At 51.2% G+C, this 13,642-nt stretch overlaps 1 protein-coding gene across 1 annotated transcript in view; it reads right to left on the reverse strand.

Annotated features, from left to right (window-relative positions):
- Positions 1 to 11,810: 11,810 nt before the first annotated feature.
- The window catches only part of DSCAML1 (DS cell adhesion molecule like 1), a 325,499-nt gene continuing 323,667 nt past the window's right edge, over positions 11,811 to 13,642 (reverse strand). Inside the window, exon 33 of the mRNA XM_074936884.1 lies at positions 11,811 to 12,591. Within this exon, the coding sequence (XP_074792985.1) occupies positions 12,170 to 12,591 (422 nt within the window). The 3' untranslated portion in view covers positions 11,811 to 12,169. The remainder of the gene's footprint in view (positions 12,592 to 13,642) is intronic.

Raw genomic sequence — 13,642 nt, forward strand, 5'->3', positions numbered from 1 at the left:
GGCTGCTTTGATTCAGTTTCTGTTGAATTTCACAATACCTCCCTAATGCGACATTAAGCATCGGGCAGGGAGTGCTCCCATTTATCAGCATGAGCGCTTCATTCCTGTACAGTGCCCTGCTTCCTTTTACTCTTCTCTGTGTGCGCCAGCGAGGTGAGCATCCCGCTCCGTGATTAAACACGGGAAGGGCTTTGGGGAGCACAGCTGTCTAAATAGTGGGATTAGTGTTGGCAGAGAGCGAGGGAGGGTTCTCCCTTCTGTATCACTTGCCCGCTCCACTGCTTCTCTGACCTGGATGTTGTCCATACAGACCCGAGCTGAGTGGTTGTGTGCCATTTCTGGGGCCCTTGGGGGAACTGCACAGTGCATTTGGAACAAGTCTATGGTGTAGACGCCTGAAAAATAGGCAGAGAACGGCAAACTCATTGAACTTGTGGCCTGTGCTGAGAGCCTGGATTTTGTCCTGGGTAGCACCTGGCTATTTTTAGTCAGTAATGAAAAAGGGTTTTTCCCCCCCACTGGAGCAGGGACTTGGATGATGGCCTCTCTGTAGAATATATGGCAGACGGGCTGATTTGACCAAAGGACTCAAAGGCAGATCCCTGACATAATTCTCCTCCGCTTACCCCAGTACCTGGGTGACGGCTGACAAGTCCTGCAGGCACGGCTCCAACTCCCAGCTACGATGGGTTCAAATGACCCCTCTCCGTTGCTGGGCACAGCTAGCTTTGTGGCTTTCTTTCATTTCTACCTACAGGGTGCAGAAAAAAACAGGTCTCTTGCTAAAATGGGGCAAACCTCGAGGAGCTTTCTACCCCAGAGAGGGCAGGGTGCTCCCTGAGAGTTGTAGTGAGATCTTCATCCAGAGTGTGGGCTCTGTTTAGTGTGAGTAACAGGGTCTGCGCTCCTCTGTGCTCTGGAGGGATGTGAAACGTGCAGGACCGTGACTGTCTTGCGCACCTCGTCTCCTTCATGGCAACAGTGGTTGCTTGGCCTCGTGTTCTGGGTTATCCCCCCCCCAGCCCAGGAAGTGGGGAGTACTTGGGGCGGCAACCAGTCTGGGATCTCTTGATCTCTGAGGCCCTCACCCAGGAAGTGACACAATTCGTGCAGTGTGTCAAGAGCTTCCCTGGGTTCCGCAGTCCCAGGGCGTGCAACCTTCCTGGCATAGCTGCGTTTTTCATCACGTGAAACAAACTCTCTAGGCCTGCTCAGTCCCTCGCCTTGGAAGTGCCCTGTACAACTCCATAGAGCCCAGGTGATTAATTACCAGGTGCTGCATGGACTTGTGAAGCAGCTGTGTGTAATATAGCAAACAGGGCCTGCAGGGTTAGAATAGCACAGGGTAATAGCCCAGAACCTCGCCTAGTCTCCCCGGGTTTAACTGCCCCTGGGAGTAACCTTCCCATCTCCTCTAGCTGCTGGAGGCGGAGGCGAGCTCCGTTGAGCGTGCTGGGTGTGTTACACCTTGGAAATCTAATGGTTTAACATTGTTGCAGCAAAAGGATTCCCTCCCTTCCTCTGGCTGCCTCTGAGATGCAGGAGCAGCACAAAGCTGCTTGCAATGTAAGTGGTGGTGTGGCTGTAGATGAGTGAGAGGGCGCTGAAGCCAGGCTCAGCCACTGGGGTACAAATACACCAAGCAAGACAGCGTTGCATAGCAGATGCGGGGTCTTGAATGCCAACTATTACTACGCTGCCTTGGTGGAGAGGCTGTGTGGCTCAGGGGCCTGGCAATAGGCTAGTCACAGCCTGGCGCCTTGTTCAAATCCAGACTAGGTTGGTGGTGATTAGAAGCTATTACCTGGTGATGGCTGTTCCGTGGCCTGCATGTAAGGAGGTTTGTAGTTCTTGGTTCAGTCCAGTGAACAGTTCCTGGTGCTGCAGTAGGTGTAAGTGACCCCCTTGTGCTGGTCTCGGTGGAGATAAGAATGCCCATAGTGGGTCAGACCAGTGGTCCATCTTGCCTAGTATCCTGTCTTCTGACAGTGGCCAGAGCCAGAGTCTTCAGAGGAAGCGAACAGAACTGGACAATTATCAAGTGATCGATCCCCTGTTGTGCAGTCCCAGCTTTTAATGGTGGAGATTTAGGGTTGCTCGGACAATGGGGTTTCATGCCTGGCCATCTTGGCTAATAGCTATTGATGGACTTATTCTCTATGAATGTATCTAGTTCTTTTTTTGAACCCAGTTATACCTTTTGGCCTTCACAAAATCCCCTGGCAATGAGTTCCACAAGTTACTGTGTGTTGTGTGAAGAAGTATTTCCTTCTGTTTGTTTTAAACCTGCTGCCTATTAATTTCATTGGGTGACCCCTGGTTCTTGTGTTATGTGCATAGGTAAATAACACGTCCCTCTTCACTTTCTCCTCCCAGTCATGATTTTACAGACCTCTGTCAGTCATTTCACCCTTTCGTCAGCTCTTTTTTTTCTAAACTGAACAGTCCCAGTCTTTTTAATCTCTCTTCATACGGAAGCTATTTCATACCCTTAGTCATTTTTGTTGCCCTTCCTTGTACTTTTCCCAATTTTAATATGTCTTTTATGAGATGGGGCGACCAGAACTGCACGCAGTATTTAAGGTGTGGGCATACCATGAATTTACAGAGTGGCATGATGATATTTTCTGTCTTATCTATCCCTTTCCTAATGCTATCTAACGTTCTGTTTGCTTTTTTGACTGCCGCTGCACACTGAGTGGATGTTTTCAGAGAACTATCCACAGTGACTCCAAGATCTTTCTTGAGTGGCAACAGCTAATTTAGATCCCATCATTTTGTATGTATATTTGGGATTATGTTTTCCATTACTTTTCAGTTATCTGCCATTTTGTTGCCCAGTGGAGTGAGATCCCTTTGTAACTCCTCAGAGTCGGCTTTGAACTTAACTGTCTTGAGTAATTTAGTATTGTCTGCAAATTTTACCACCTCGCTGTTTACCCCTTTTTCCAACTCCTTCATGAATATGTTGGACAGCACAGTACAAATCCTTGGGACACCCCACTATTTGCCACTTGCCACTGTGAAAACTGATCGATCATTCCTACCCTTTGTATCCTGTCTTTGAACCAGTTACGGATCCAGGAGAGGACCTTCCCTCTTTTCCCACGACAGCTTACTTTGCTTAAGAGCCTTTGGTGTGAGACCTTGTCGGAGGCTTCCTGATGTGAAGAGAAGTGCTAAGGATTCAATAAGCCATGGAGGCCTTTGCTGTCTGATCTGTGGTTAAATAAGGGATATGAGTCTCTCCAGGGTCATCGACCCAGCTACTCTCCCCAGGGCTAAATTCACAGTTAAAAAGAGAGAACTGGAGTCTCCTTCCAGTTGTGTTTAGAGCTGAGGTCCCTGAACGCTGGCCTCTGTGAGGAACTCCCACCGGAAGCAATTCCCATCCTTGTCGTCCATTTGGGACTCCCCAGCCCACTCTAACGAGACCACCTACGGGGTGGGGGAAGTGGGGATAGGTCTGGTTAAGAACCCTAGGTCAGCCCTGGTTGGGCAGGTTTTGTTCTGCAGAAATGTGGCAGCCTGTTTGTGTTGGCCTGGAGAGACGAGCAGCAGATTAAGGATGTCGTATGGACGGGTGGCAGATAAGAGCCCTGCATCCATTACTGTGTGGGAGCAGAGGCCTGTGAGTTGTCAGCATAAGCGGGGGCTTATGTAAGAGTGCAACAGAATTCCCAGCTCCGAGCTCTGCCCATCACTCGGGGGCAGGAGGCTGGAGCAAGTCTTGGCAATGGCGCACTAGAGCCTTTGGCCTTGAGGCTGCTCCGTTACGGTCAGTTCTGTTTGGCAGCGACTGACCATTGCCACCTGCGGTCTGCGGTCTTGCAGCCCCCGGTGGAAAGCACCCACGTGCCAGAAGACCCCCTGGCTGATGGCACGAACTGGGTCCCTTGGTGGTGGTGGTGGTGGTGGTAAGGCAGAGGCTGGCCTGGGCCATGTACACTGAATTCCCACTCCACCCTAGGAGTGGTCAGCGGTGATGCGCTGGCAGGGCTCTGCTGTCCCTGCCGTGTGGATCTAGAGCTCAGTCTGCAGGGCTGTTGCTGGCGCCTTTCACCAGCACGCGTTCAGACTGTTGGATTCATCGTGCTGCTTGCCTGTCTCCCCAGGTAACGTGACTCCTGATTCGAGCAGCAAGAGCCAGTGCTTGTGTGACCCGACCGAGCGGGCTGCCGTCACGATCCAGACTCACTACAGGAAATACCAGCAGCACAAGCATGAGAAGAAATAGACGTGGCCGGGATCCCTTTCTTATGTGTTGGGTTGGTTTTCCTTGTGAACAAGAAGTTTTTCCGTCACTGTTGTGGTGGCTCCCTGAATCCACACTTGCCTGCTGTCTGCTCCCTTCTTCTTAGTGCTCCCTGTGTGCAGAGATTTAGAGACATGTCCATGTTTGTCAGGGTGTCTACGCTGGCCCTCAGTTGCAAGCCTTGTGGCAAGCCCATCCCCGCATGCCATAGCCCCTGCCGGGGGTCTGGGCAGGCGCAGGGAGAGCAAGTGTTTGACTGGGTGGGAATTGGAGTCCAGAGACTGACATGGAGCCCAGCTTTGAGACCTGCAGGCCCAAATCTCAGATTTGTGGGTGCTAACTGGGGCTCCAGCACCCTCACGCCACCTTCAGTGCTGGAGTGTCCGAGTGCCCATCGGTTGGATGTACGTTTTTGCACACGGCTCTTTTCCCATCTTTCTGGCCTCTTGCACCCAAGGAGGTGGGTGGGAGGGAGCAGAGGGGCCACATCTGGCATCTCTAAGTGTCTGGGCTTGTCTGAAATTGGCATAGGGCAGGACACCCCTCCCTCAGTGCAGTGCCGAGCTAGGTTCACTGTGGCCCCTCGTGGGATAGGTGCCACCATGAGCTGCTAAATCTGGAATCAGAGTAGCAGCCGTGTTAGTCTGTATCCGCCAAAAGAAAGGGAGTACTAGTGGCACCTTAGATAATAGTTTCTAAGGTGCCACAAGTACTCCTTTTCTTTTTGTAGATCTGGAATTAATCCCTCCATGGTGAAGCTGAGCTCTTGGGCCAGCTCCACCGTCTGGCCATGTGACCGCGGTCGAGTGGGCAGGAGGCAGCAGTCCTATGTCCACGTCGTAACTGACCCAGGGTGCCAGGGCATGTTCTGCCTGCTCCGGAGCCCTCATGGGAGCAGGTCTGTGTCCTGGAGCCGCAGCAGGGGCCAGTGCTAACTCTTAGAGAGCTAGGTACTTTTAGCAGGACAAAAGCTAGAGAGAGGGGCCAGGTTACTTGGGGGAAGGGGGAGCTGGCAGCAGGGGCTGTAGGCTTTGTGGTAAGCTGGGAGGGGTCGTGGGGTCACGGGAGTAGGTTGAGCAGCTGGGAGAGGCATAGAAAGGAGGTGCTTGCAAATGTGTGGATGCTGACCACCACCCCTGCAATGAACTTGATGCACGGTTGATGGATCTTCCCTGTCTCCTTTCTCCTGTCCCTTCTGATTTGTCACCCTAACCTAGTAGTCGTTCCCTCTGCTAATTGCTCCCGCCCGACATGGGGCTAGTCACACCGCTGTTCTCTAGCTAGGCCATAGTTGTCCATGACATACGGCCAGGTAAGAGACCCACTGTTTGCCTGGAGGAGTTTACAGTGTCCTCTGCATTAGGCCAGAGCAGTGCACGCAATAGACTGGGCGGGGATGTGGTGATGAGCTCTCACAGTTATATATGGCTAGTGGCATGTGCTTCCAGGAGGTGGGGGTGGAGTTGCTAAGTCCCTGTCTCTGAGGGTTTTGTAAGAGGACTGTTTTTGAGGCGGGGAGGGGGAAATCTATGGGGAGCAGGGTAAAGGTGTAAAGCCCTGGGATGTGTATCTGCATTGGGTAACCCAGGAAGTGCAGTGAGAACATCATTGAGGGGTCAGGATGGATTGGCTGGTTACATTCAAACAAACGTAAGGCAATTTTATATGCTGGTGCATTGCAACCCTCCAACAGCTGTAAGTGGGAGAGACTTTGCCCTGGGGGGGTGCGGGGGGACCTATGAATCGTCTTGTGCACAAGATATTGCTAGTGTTGAACTATATTGCTCTGGCCCCTTGAGAAGGGTTCTCAGCTGCCTCCTTGCTGTAGCTGACAGTGATTCTGTGCAGTACCCACAATGGACTCTGGCCCTTAAACCTCCTTGAGAGCGCCTGGTCCCCCATCTCTAGCCTGCCCTCCCTCCCCCCCCCCACTCCGTGCCTCCCGTTGCAGGCTGACCTAGCTCCCTCCCACATGGCCATGAATGCTGCTGCACCCCCATTTGCGTGCTTGTTAATCAATGCTTGTAAAGGGCTTTAAATATGTAAAGCCCAATGTCAATGCTCAGTGAGGGGGTCACTGTCTCTGGGTTCTCTCCTCTCCCCAGTAGTTCTGTGCCCTCTTTTCCTGTATCTGCCTCTTGAACTCTGATCCCCTACATACTCGTTCCAAGCCATGGGCCAGTGACAGCTTGTTCTCCCTCTATTACTGCACAGCTGGTTCCAGCTCCTCTGCACAGAGGGTTGTTAAACAAGAGCCAGTGAAAGCCTCATAGTCTTTGTTGCTTGTATTGTGGAGGCACTGTGCCAGGATCAGGGCCTCTTGTGCTGGGTGCGGCACAATGGGGACACTTGCTTCACGTCCTTTTAAACTTTGATTTTTCACTCAATATTTTCTTGCACCTCCCATGTTTTAGGGCAGGTGAAACAACAGGGAGTTAAAGGTTGGCCAGTTTGACTTGAATTCCTTTCGGCAACTTTCTCCTCCCCTGAAATGCTGGTTTGTAATTTCCTACAACGATATGCCTGTTATAGCAACAATAAATGAGGCTGGACTAGGGCTGATCTATTTCCCCATCTTTCTGTAGTGGTGGAAATCGAGCCAGATTGGATAAAGCTGTGCGATAGCATGGCCTGTAGTTGCATGGGAAAGTACAGTGGAGAATTTGTATTAGAATGTAGGATTGAGATTTGTACCAGCTACATGATAATAAAGAAGTGACAATCTAGTCTTCTGCCTTTCGTTATTTTGCCAACCCACTTGGTCAAACAGCAGAGAGTATTCTTGGCTCTTTCATTTGCAGTTCTGGGTTGAAATTTCAGACCTCAGAGGAACATGTGGTCACAGACTACAGCACTGTGCCGATGCCAGGGCTGTTTACAGGGCCCTCCCTTTAGGACTTGTGTCTCTGCCGTGTTTCAGACTGTTCAATCGTAGTAGGAATGTTTTTAAAGATTGTGAAACCGTGCTAGTGAAATGTTAGTTTGCTTGTAAACATTCTTGCCTTGGTCTAATGGGGAGAACCAGAAGATGACTAGAAACATGCAGGTGACTGGTCTCAGTGTAAAATCTAACCAGCACCCAGGCTGAAATGAATGTGATTTGAAGTATGATAATCCATTCTGATAACTGAGAGGCTTCTCAGTAAGGATCGGGCACAAGCTTTCTGTCTCGCTGTAGCCCGTAGGGGCTGTGGGTGGTTCTTACAGAACTTGCTGCTCGGAAAACATTGCCGTGGTGGCGGCGGTCTACCAGGATGCGAAAACGTAACTTGTCCCGGTGGTTAGAGCATGGCACTGGTAGGCAGCAGGCCTGTAATCTGTGTCTTACCACATGCACCTGTGTTCATTTGTGCGCCCCTCTGCCTCAGTTTCCCTACTTCTGTAAAGTGCTTTGAGATCAGTAAATAAAGCATAGACAAAGCGCTAGTCCTAAAAAGATGACTCTCAGCACAGTGAGGGGTATATGAAGAGCCTGTGGCTGCCGTCTTTCGATAACTCAGGGTGAAGACCAACCTGCTCAAACTCCTGGCGTTCGCTGATGGTGAACTTGGCTCCCTGCTGCTGCTGATGTTACAGGCAGAGGAGCTGGCATCTGTTTTTGGAAACCAGGTATTTATCTGTACCAGTTGGATGCAGCCATCTGCCTCTGGGAGATGCACGGTCTGAGCACCCCTCCTATGGTACAGCAGAACTCAAACCCTTCACTGAGCAGCAAGAGAGCAAGTAGGGTGGGAAGGTTTGCAGGTGGAGAATGCTGCCCTGAGTGTCTCTGCAGAGCAGCAAAGTCAAACCCAACACCTGACTGGCTGGAGATGAGCGAGACATCCCTCCAGCCCCAAAACAGAAAGGGAAACAGCACCCACCACTTCTACAAAGCCGCTGCGGCATAGCCCCCTGCCTGCTCTTGGGCATGCTGCTAGAACTGTGCATTCAGTTACTGGAGAATTGCTGTTCCCATTCCCAGCCGGGTACAGAGGAGGAAATGGTATTTGCCTCCACTGCATCAGCCCTTCTCTTTACAGACCTGGTGCTTCTGACGGTATTTATTTCCAGCTGAGGTGCTTGCTCTGGTATTTTCATGAAGCCTGGCCTGCCCTGCCCACCCCCCCACCCCCCTTGCTGGCAAGAACAGAGTTCCTGGGGGGAGCTGTGTGTTATGTTAGTACAGCCTTAGCTAGGACCCCCTTTTCTAATGAGGGATCAGCTTTCTTCTTGTCAGTGCTCTCCCTTCTTTCTGGAGGGCAGCAATCCCGCACTGCCTCTGGAATCCCCTTAGTCTGACTTCCTGTGGACCATCTCCCATTCTCCATCCACAGAAAGCGCATTCCTTAGGTGGGCGTCTACCCTAGGGCTCTTTCGACCCACAGGGGCATCCCACAGACTTTTGCCCTGTGTCTGTCCCATCCTTTGTAGACCACACTGTGGCCTTTTCCCCAACCAGCACCTCACAGTCTGATGGTCTCTGCTCCCTGTTAGCTATTAAGTCCTCCGGCATCCACCTCCTCTCGGCCCCCAACTGGGGGTTGGCTCTGTCTTTTCCTTTGGTTTGTCCTTGTATAGGCCCCCTTTGCTCCTTCACCCTTTTCTCCAGCATTTCCCACCTGGGCCGCACGTTCTGGGTTTGTTGGTATTTGTCTAGGGTTTTTTCTCTGCCCTGGCATTTCCAATCTGGGCCTCGTGTTTTTGGCTTGTGGGTCTGGGTCCTATACTGACCCCTCTGTGTCTTACCATCCATTGAGGTTCCCTCCTGTGCGTGGCTCTTCATATCCTTAAAGGGAATGGGTTCCAATCAGTCCCCACAACCCTGGGATGGGGGGGGCCTGTACCTCCTGCACAACTCTATTGGGATGATGCCGCTGGAAAAGACTTTCCTCCCCGTGTATACGCTCCATTCCTAGAGCATGTACCCGTCCCAAAACCACCGTGATGTAACCAGCCTGCTCTGCAGGAGTGAGTAACTGGCCTCTGAAGAAACAACCCCATCTCCGGTTGTCAGCCCACCCTTACCGGAATAGTTTTTACTCCCTTCTGAGAGCTTTCCATCACCCCAGTCTAGCCACAACGTTCCCCCAGACCACGTTCCATATCTGAGCTGTCCCACTTGATGCCTTTTCCCCTGCGCTGCTAGCAGGTTATATCCTGTCTGACCAAGTGGCCTTCCTTTCTTCCTGTCTCATGCCTGCAGGTCATACTGCTTGTATTGGACAAGCTGCTTTTCTTTGCAAATCTTGGAACGCTTCTCGGCCAATTTTGACGTTGCCTCCATTGTCTTTGGTTGGTGTCTCCAGACCCTCGCGGTCTCTGGAAGGCTCTGCGTAATATCACAGCATCCAGGACTGCTTCTACATCTTGCCTCAGCCAGTAGTTGGCCCAATCAGTCCCAATCTGTGCAAATGCTCTGGGCCTTACCCCAGATGTCCACCTGGCTGCCCTATATTTTTGCCAGTATCTTTTGGCCGACGCAAACCTACATGGTTCAATATAGCAGCATGTAACACCTCAGAGTTCTTGGCCTGCTCTTTGCTCAATGCCAGGTAAGCACTTGGGCTTCTCCCGACAGGTAAGGGCTAACTATATGCCCACAAATCTTTACCCCAGCTCACACCAGCAGCAGTTCTTTTGAAAGTCAGTACAAAGGCACTGGGATCCTTCCCGGGCCCAGCCCCCCTCCCCAGTGGCAGGACTTGTCAGATTCTGTAATACCTGCTGTTGTACGTGGGTCTGTTCCTGAAGGAACTCCGGAAGTAAGTGCCTGCTGTTTCTTTGCCTGCCATCCCAGTGGGGCTTGGTGCTCTGCCTGCCTTTTCTTTCCAGGTTCAGCCTGTCCTCACACAGGCTGCCTCTCAAGCTTTCCTGGCTCTGTCTGGCAGATGGATCCCGGCCAAGCCCCCACCTGTGAAGCAGCTCTCCCTTCTGCTCCTGCCAACCTGCTCCTCCTCTAGCCAAACCCAGTCCCTTGTGTGCTCGAAGCGATCGGTGGGCGGCTCCCAAAGGGCTCTCTTTACAGCTGCTAGCAGCACCTATCCCAAGGCAGAATTTAAAATACGGTTGCAATGTTGTACAAAGGAACCAAGATCCATTGTCCTGCGTATAGAATTTAAACAGTTAATCTATGTTTAAGAGCAAAACTGCCCTTGGAAAATTAGGTTCTACAGAAAGACTAAAATCTATTGAATGTGTAAGGACAATGTAGAAAATGTCTCCCAATTAACTGTAGCCGGGATTTAAAAAAAAAAAACACAGCTCTTCTCCTGTACTGTAATGCTCTCAGGTCACCCATGCATCTTTTCTCTCTGCTGAAGAACATGTTACGTTTGGCATCTCATTCACCGTGTAGCCAGCTGCGGGTCGAGAGAAAGGAAAGAGTTGCGAGAGTCCAACTCCTTACTCTGGAAGAGCAGCTGTGTCTGCGGGGAGAGCCGTGCACAGCACGGATATGGAGGCCAGAGCAGCTCCGGACTTCACACGCTGCACCTCCTCTAGCGTCAAATGAGAACTACAGCAGAACCTCAGAAGTGGAAGTTGTCGGTAACACTGACCAAGACGTTATGGACTTCAGCCACTTCAGCAAGGCTTCTGACCTTTGGGAGCACCATGGCTCAGGGCTTTGGACCTGGGGGGAGCGCTGGGGCTCCAGCCCTGTGTGGGGCTCCCCACAGCTCCACTCCTGGTTTCAGCTGTGGGGGGCGGGAAGCTCTGGGGTTTGGAGCTTTGGCTATGGGGGGAGTGCTGGGGCTGAAACTGGTGCACCCCACGTCTAGGCCCCTCCTGGGGGGCTGAAGCCCTTCCCCCCCCAGTTGAAGCCCTGAGTACCAGGGCTAAAGCCTCAAGGCAGTGAAGTATTTGCTGTGTGTGTGTGTGTGTGTGTGTGTCTTTGAGGTTCTCCTGGACCCAGTTTGGAGCTGTTCCTACATGGAATCCTCTTGGAGTCATGGGATGCTGCCCTAGCACATGCCCTTCCAGGACTGGGACCATACCCAGGCTGCACAGCCTCCTACATATCTCGCAGCCTCCTTGCACCTCACTGCAGTGCCACTGGTTTCTTCCTCAGTGAGTATGCCCAGCCGCCTCGGAGCCACTGGGGCACTGCCTCTGTCTGCAGACAGCCGACGTGCCTGCTCCCTGCCCTGCTGCAGGCTCACAGCTACTACCGAGAAGCAAGACAAAAGGTAGGCAAGAAAGCGTATGCCCTCGCAATTCCTAGTGCCCCCAGCTGGCCTGACACTTGCCCTCTGGACAGCATGGGATGGGGGAGAGGCTCCTGCTGATCTGTGATGGATTGGCTTGTCTCTCTCCATTCCGTGCTTCCCTGCAGGCTTAGTGTCCTGGCTAAAGCTTTACAGCCATGGTTTTTAGGCAGATGTGCAAACTGCCACGAGCTACTGAAAAGCTAAGAGCACTAAACCCTTCTCTCAGCTATTTGAGCCCTTTTCTCAACCCGGTCCACTCCTAGTGCAATCCTGAGGCTTGAATCAAATGGAAAACTCCAACGTATAAACATAACTTTTATTGCACACGGCGCTGGGTTTTTTCATAGAAAAAGGTATTAACACATAAGCATTTGCAAATCAAAGCAACTCCTGTTGTTTTCAGAACAGTAAACAGCATGCAATGTCTTTGAGAATTTGCTTTTCAAAACCACCAGTAATATTAGGGGAAAAAATCGCTGAGTCTCTTTGTGCTCCTTTCAAAATGATGTGAAATATAAGATCACATATATATATATATATATATATATATTTATTTTAAATCTGTAACATCAAATTCTTTGTGCCTGGCTTCTTTTTCAGTTCTGGAGAAGAAGAAAATAGTTTCATTTATACAAAAGAGTTCATTATGTACAAGAGTTTATTTTATTTCAATATAAATAATGCAGGAAACCAGCAGTTTCTTTTAAATTGGTTTTCTAGTTTCCTACACAAGAGTGTAGGATTTGGAGTACGCTCCAGCCCCTTGTTTTTGAGATCTCCCTATACCGGATGTGCTCATTTCTAGTAAAGAGTCTCTAGAGCCTCCCATCTTGGTGTGTGTGGGCATGCGTGGCTCAGCGCTGGCGGCAGGAGCGGGATCGGCGGCAGGAGCAGAAGCGGAGTTTGCCGAGACAGGCATGGTGAGTGTTCTTTGAGGTAAAGTAGTTGTGGAGGAGCCCGGGTGTGGCAGGCCCAAAGGCTTGCTGCCTGGGTCTAGCGTCATATGCCTCGCTTGCGTGTGATAAGCCCTGGCTAGGTTTCGGATGGAGGCTTCCCTGGGCGGGACCACTGGACAAGGATCGTGGATGTCAGGCTTGCGGAAGAATGCTTCTGATTTCATGTACAAGGGAAGGTTGCAGTAATCGCCTGCAGGGAACAAAGACAGAGGTAAGGTGCTCGAAACGCCTAGCAGTTTCGCATAGAGTGTGGGAAGCAAGAGTAATGACTGACCCCTGCGTGTGCCTGACAACAAGCACCTGTTTGTCTTTCGCTCTTCATAGGTCTCCTCTTTCTACACAGGCACAAATGGTTTGTGGTGTGTGCTTTCATGCCAGGAACCTTGCTCTGCCTTTGCGCTTTTCTTATCAGGATCAGAGAGGAAAGATCCCTGTTCTTTATGTGCGCCACGATTTGATACTCTCATCTCTGAGGATGATAAAGGACCCATGCTATAAAAAGAGGAAGTATCTAACGTATGGCTGCCCAGTAACGGTGAGGAGACCCTGAGGGAAAGTAGTGTTGTCAAGAGGAAAGCGACGGTTGAGACCTGAGGTGCCTCTGCTGCTGAAATGCAATTGAAATAGTGATGGGGGAAGAAAGATGCTGGAGTTCAGTTTTGTTTGCTGGGACTGGAGTCCCGTTCCGCCCAGGGGCTTCGTGGCTGAGGTTCGAGAGGATCATTTCATTCTAGCTTCCCCCAGCCCAGCAGCTGTCAGTGGAGGGGTGGAGAGAAGGAAACCCGTGCCCCACGGGAACATCACTGCAAAGGCAGAAGAGCGGTCTAGGACAGCAGGTGACCCTTCCTGAGACTGTAGATAATGAAGTAATGCAAATGCAGGTGGCTCCTATACAGATCACAGCAGATTCAGGCCTGGTGAATGCTAACGGTGGAGTGATGGTGATAATATAATACCAACCCTGGCCCAGAAATGAGTTCTCTAGAGTTCAGCACCCGAAGGCGTCTATAGCTCACTCACAAACAGGTAAAACGGAAAGCTGGCCACCATCTCTCAGCAACTTGGAATGGCATGAGCCCTAGATGGAAAAGCATTGCACGGAGGTAGCAAGGCAGCAACAGTGTCCATAGGATCCAAAGGTCAGTCCCTAAATGCACAAGATAAAGGGGAGAGTGCTGTCCTGGTGGGGGTGGGAAGCTAGTGGCTTATCTAGCCCAGCTCCCTGTGAATGCAGGGTTGAG

The sequence above is a fragment of the Natator depressus genome, chromosome 22, assembly GCF_965152275.1.
Source record: "Natator depressus isolate rNatDep1 chromosome 22, rNatDep2.hap1, whole genome shotgun sequence".
Taxonomy (NCBI): Eukaryota; Metazoa; Chordata; order Testudines; family Cheloniidae; genus Natator; species Natator depressus.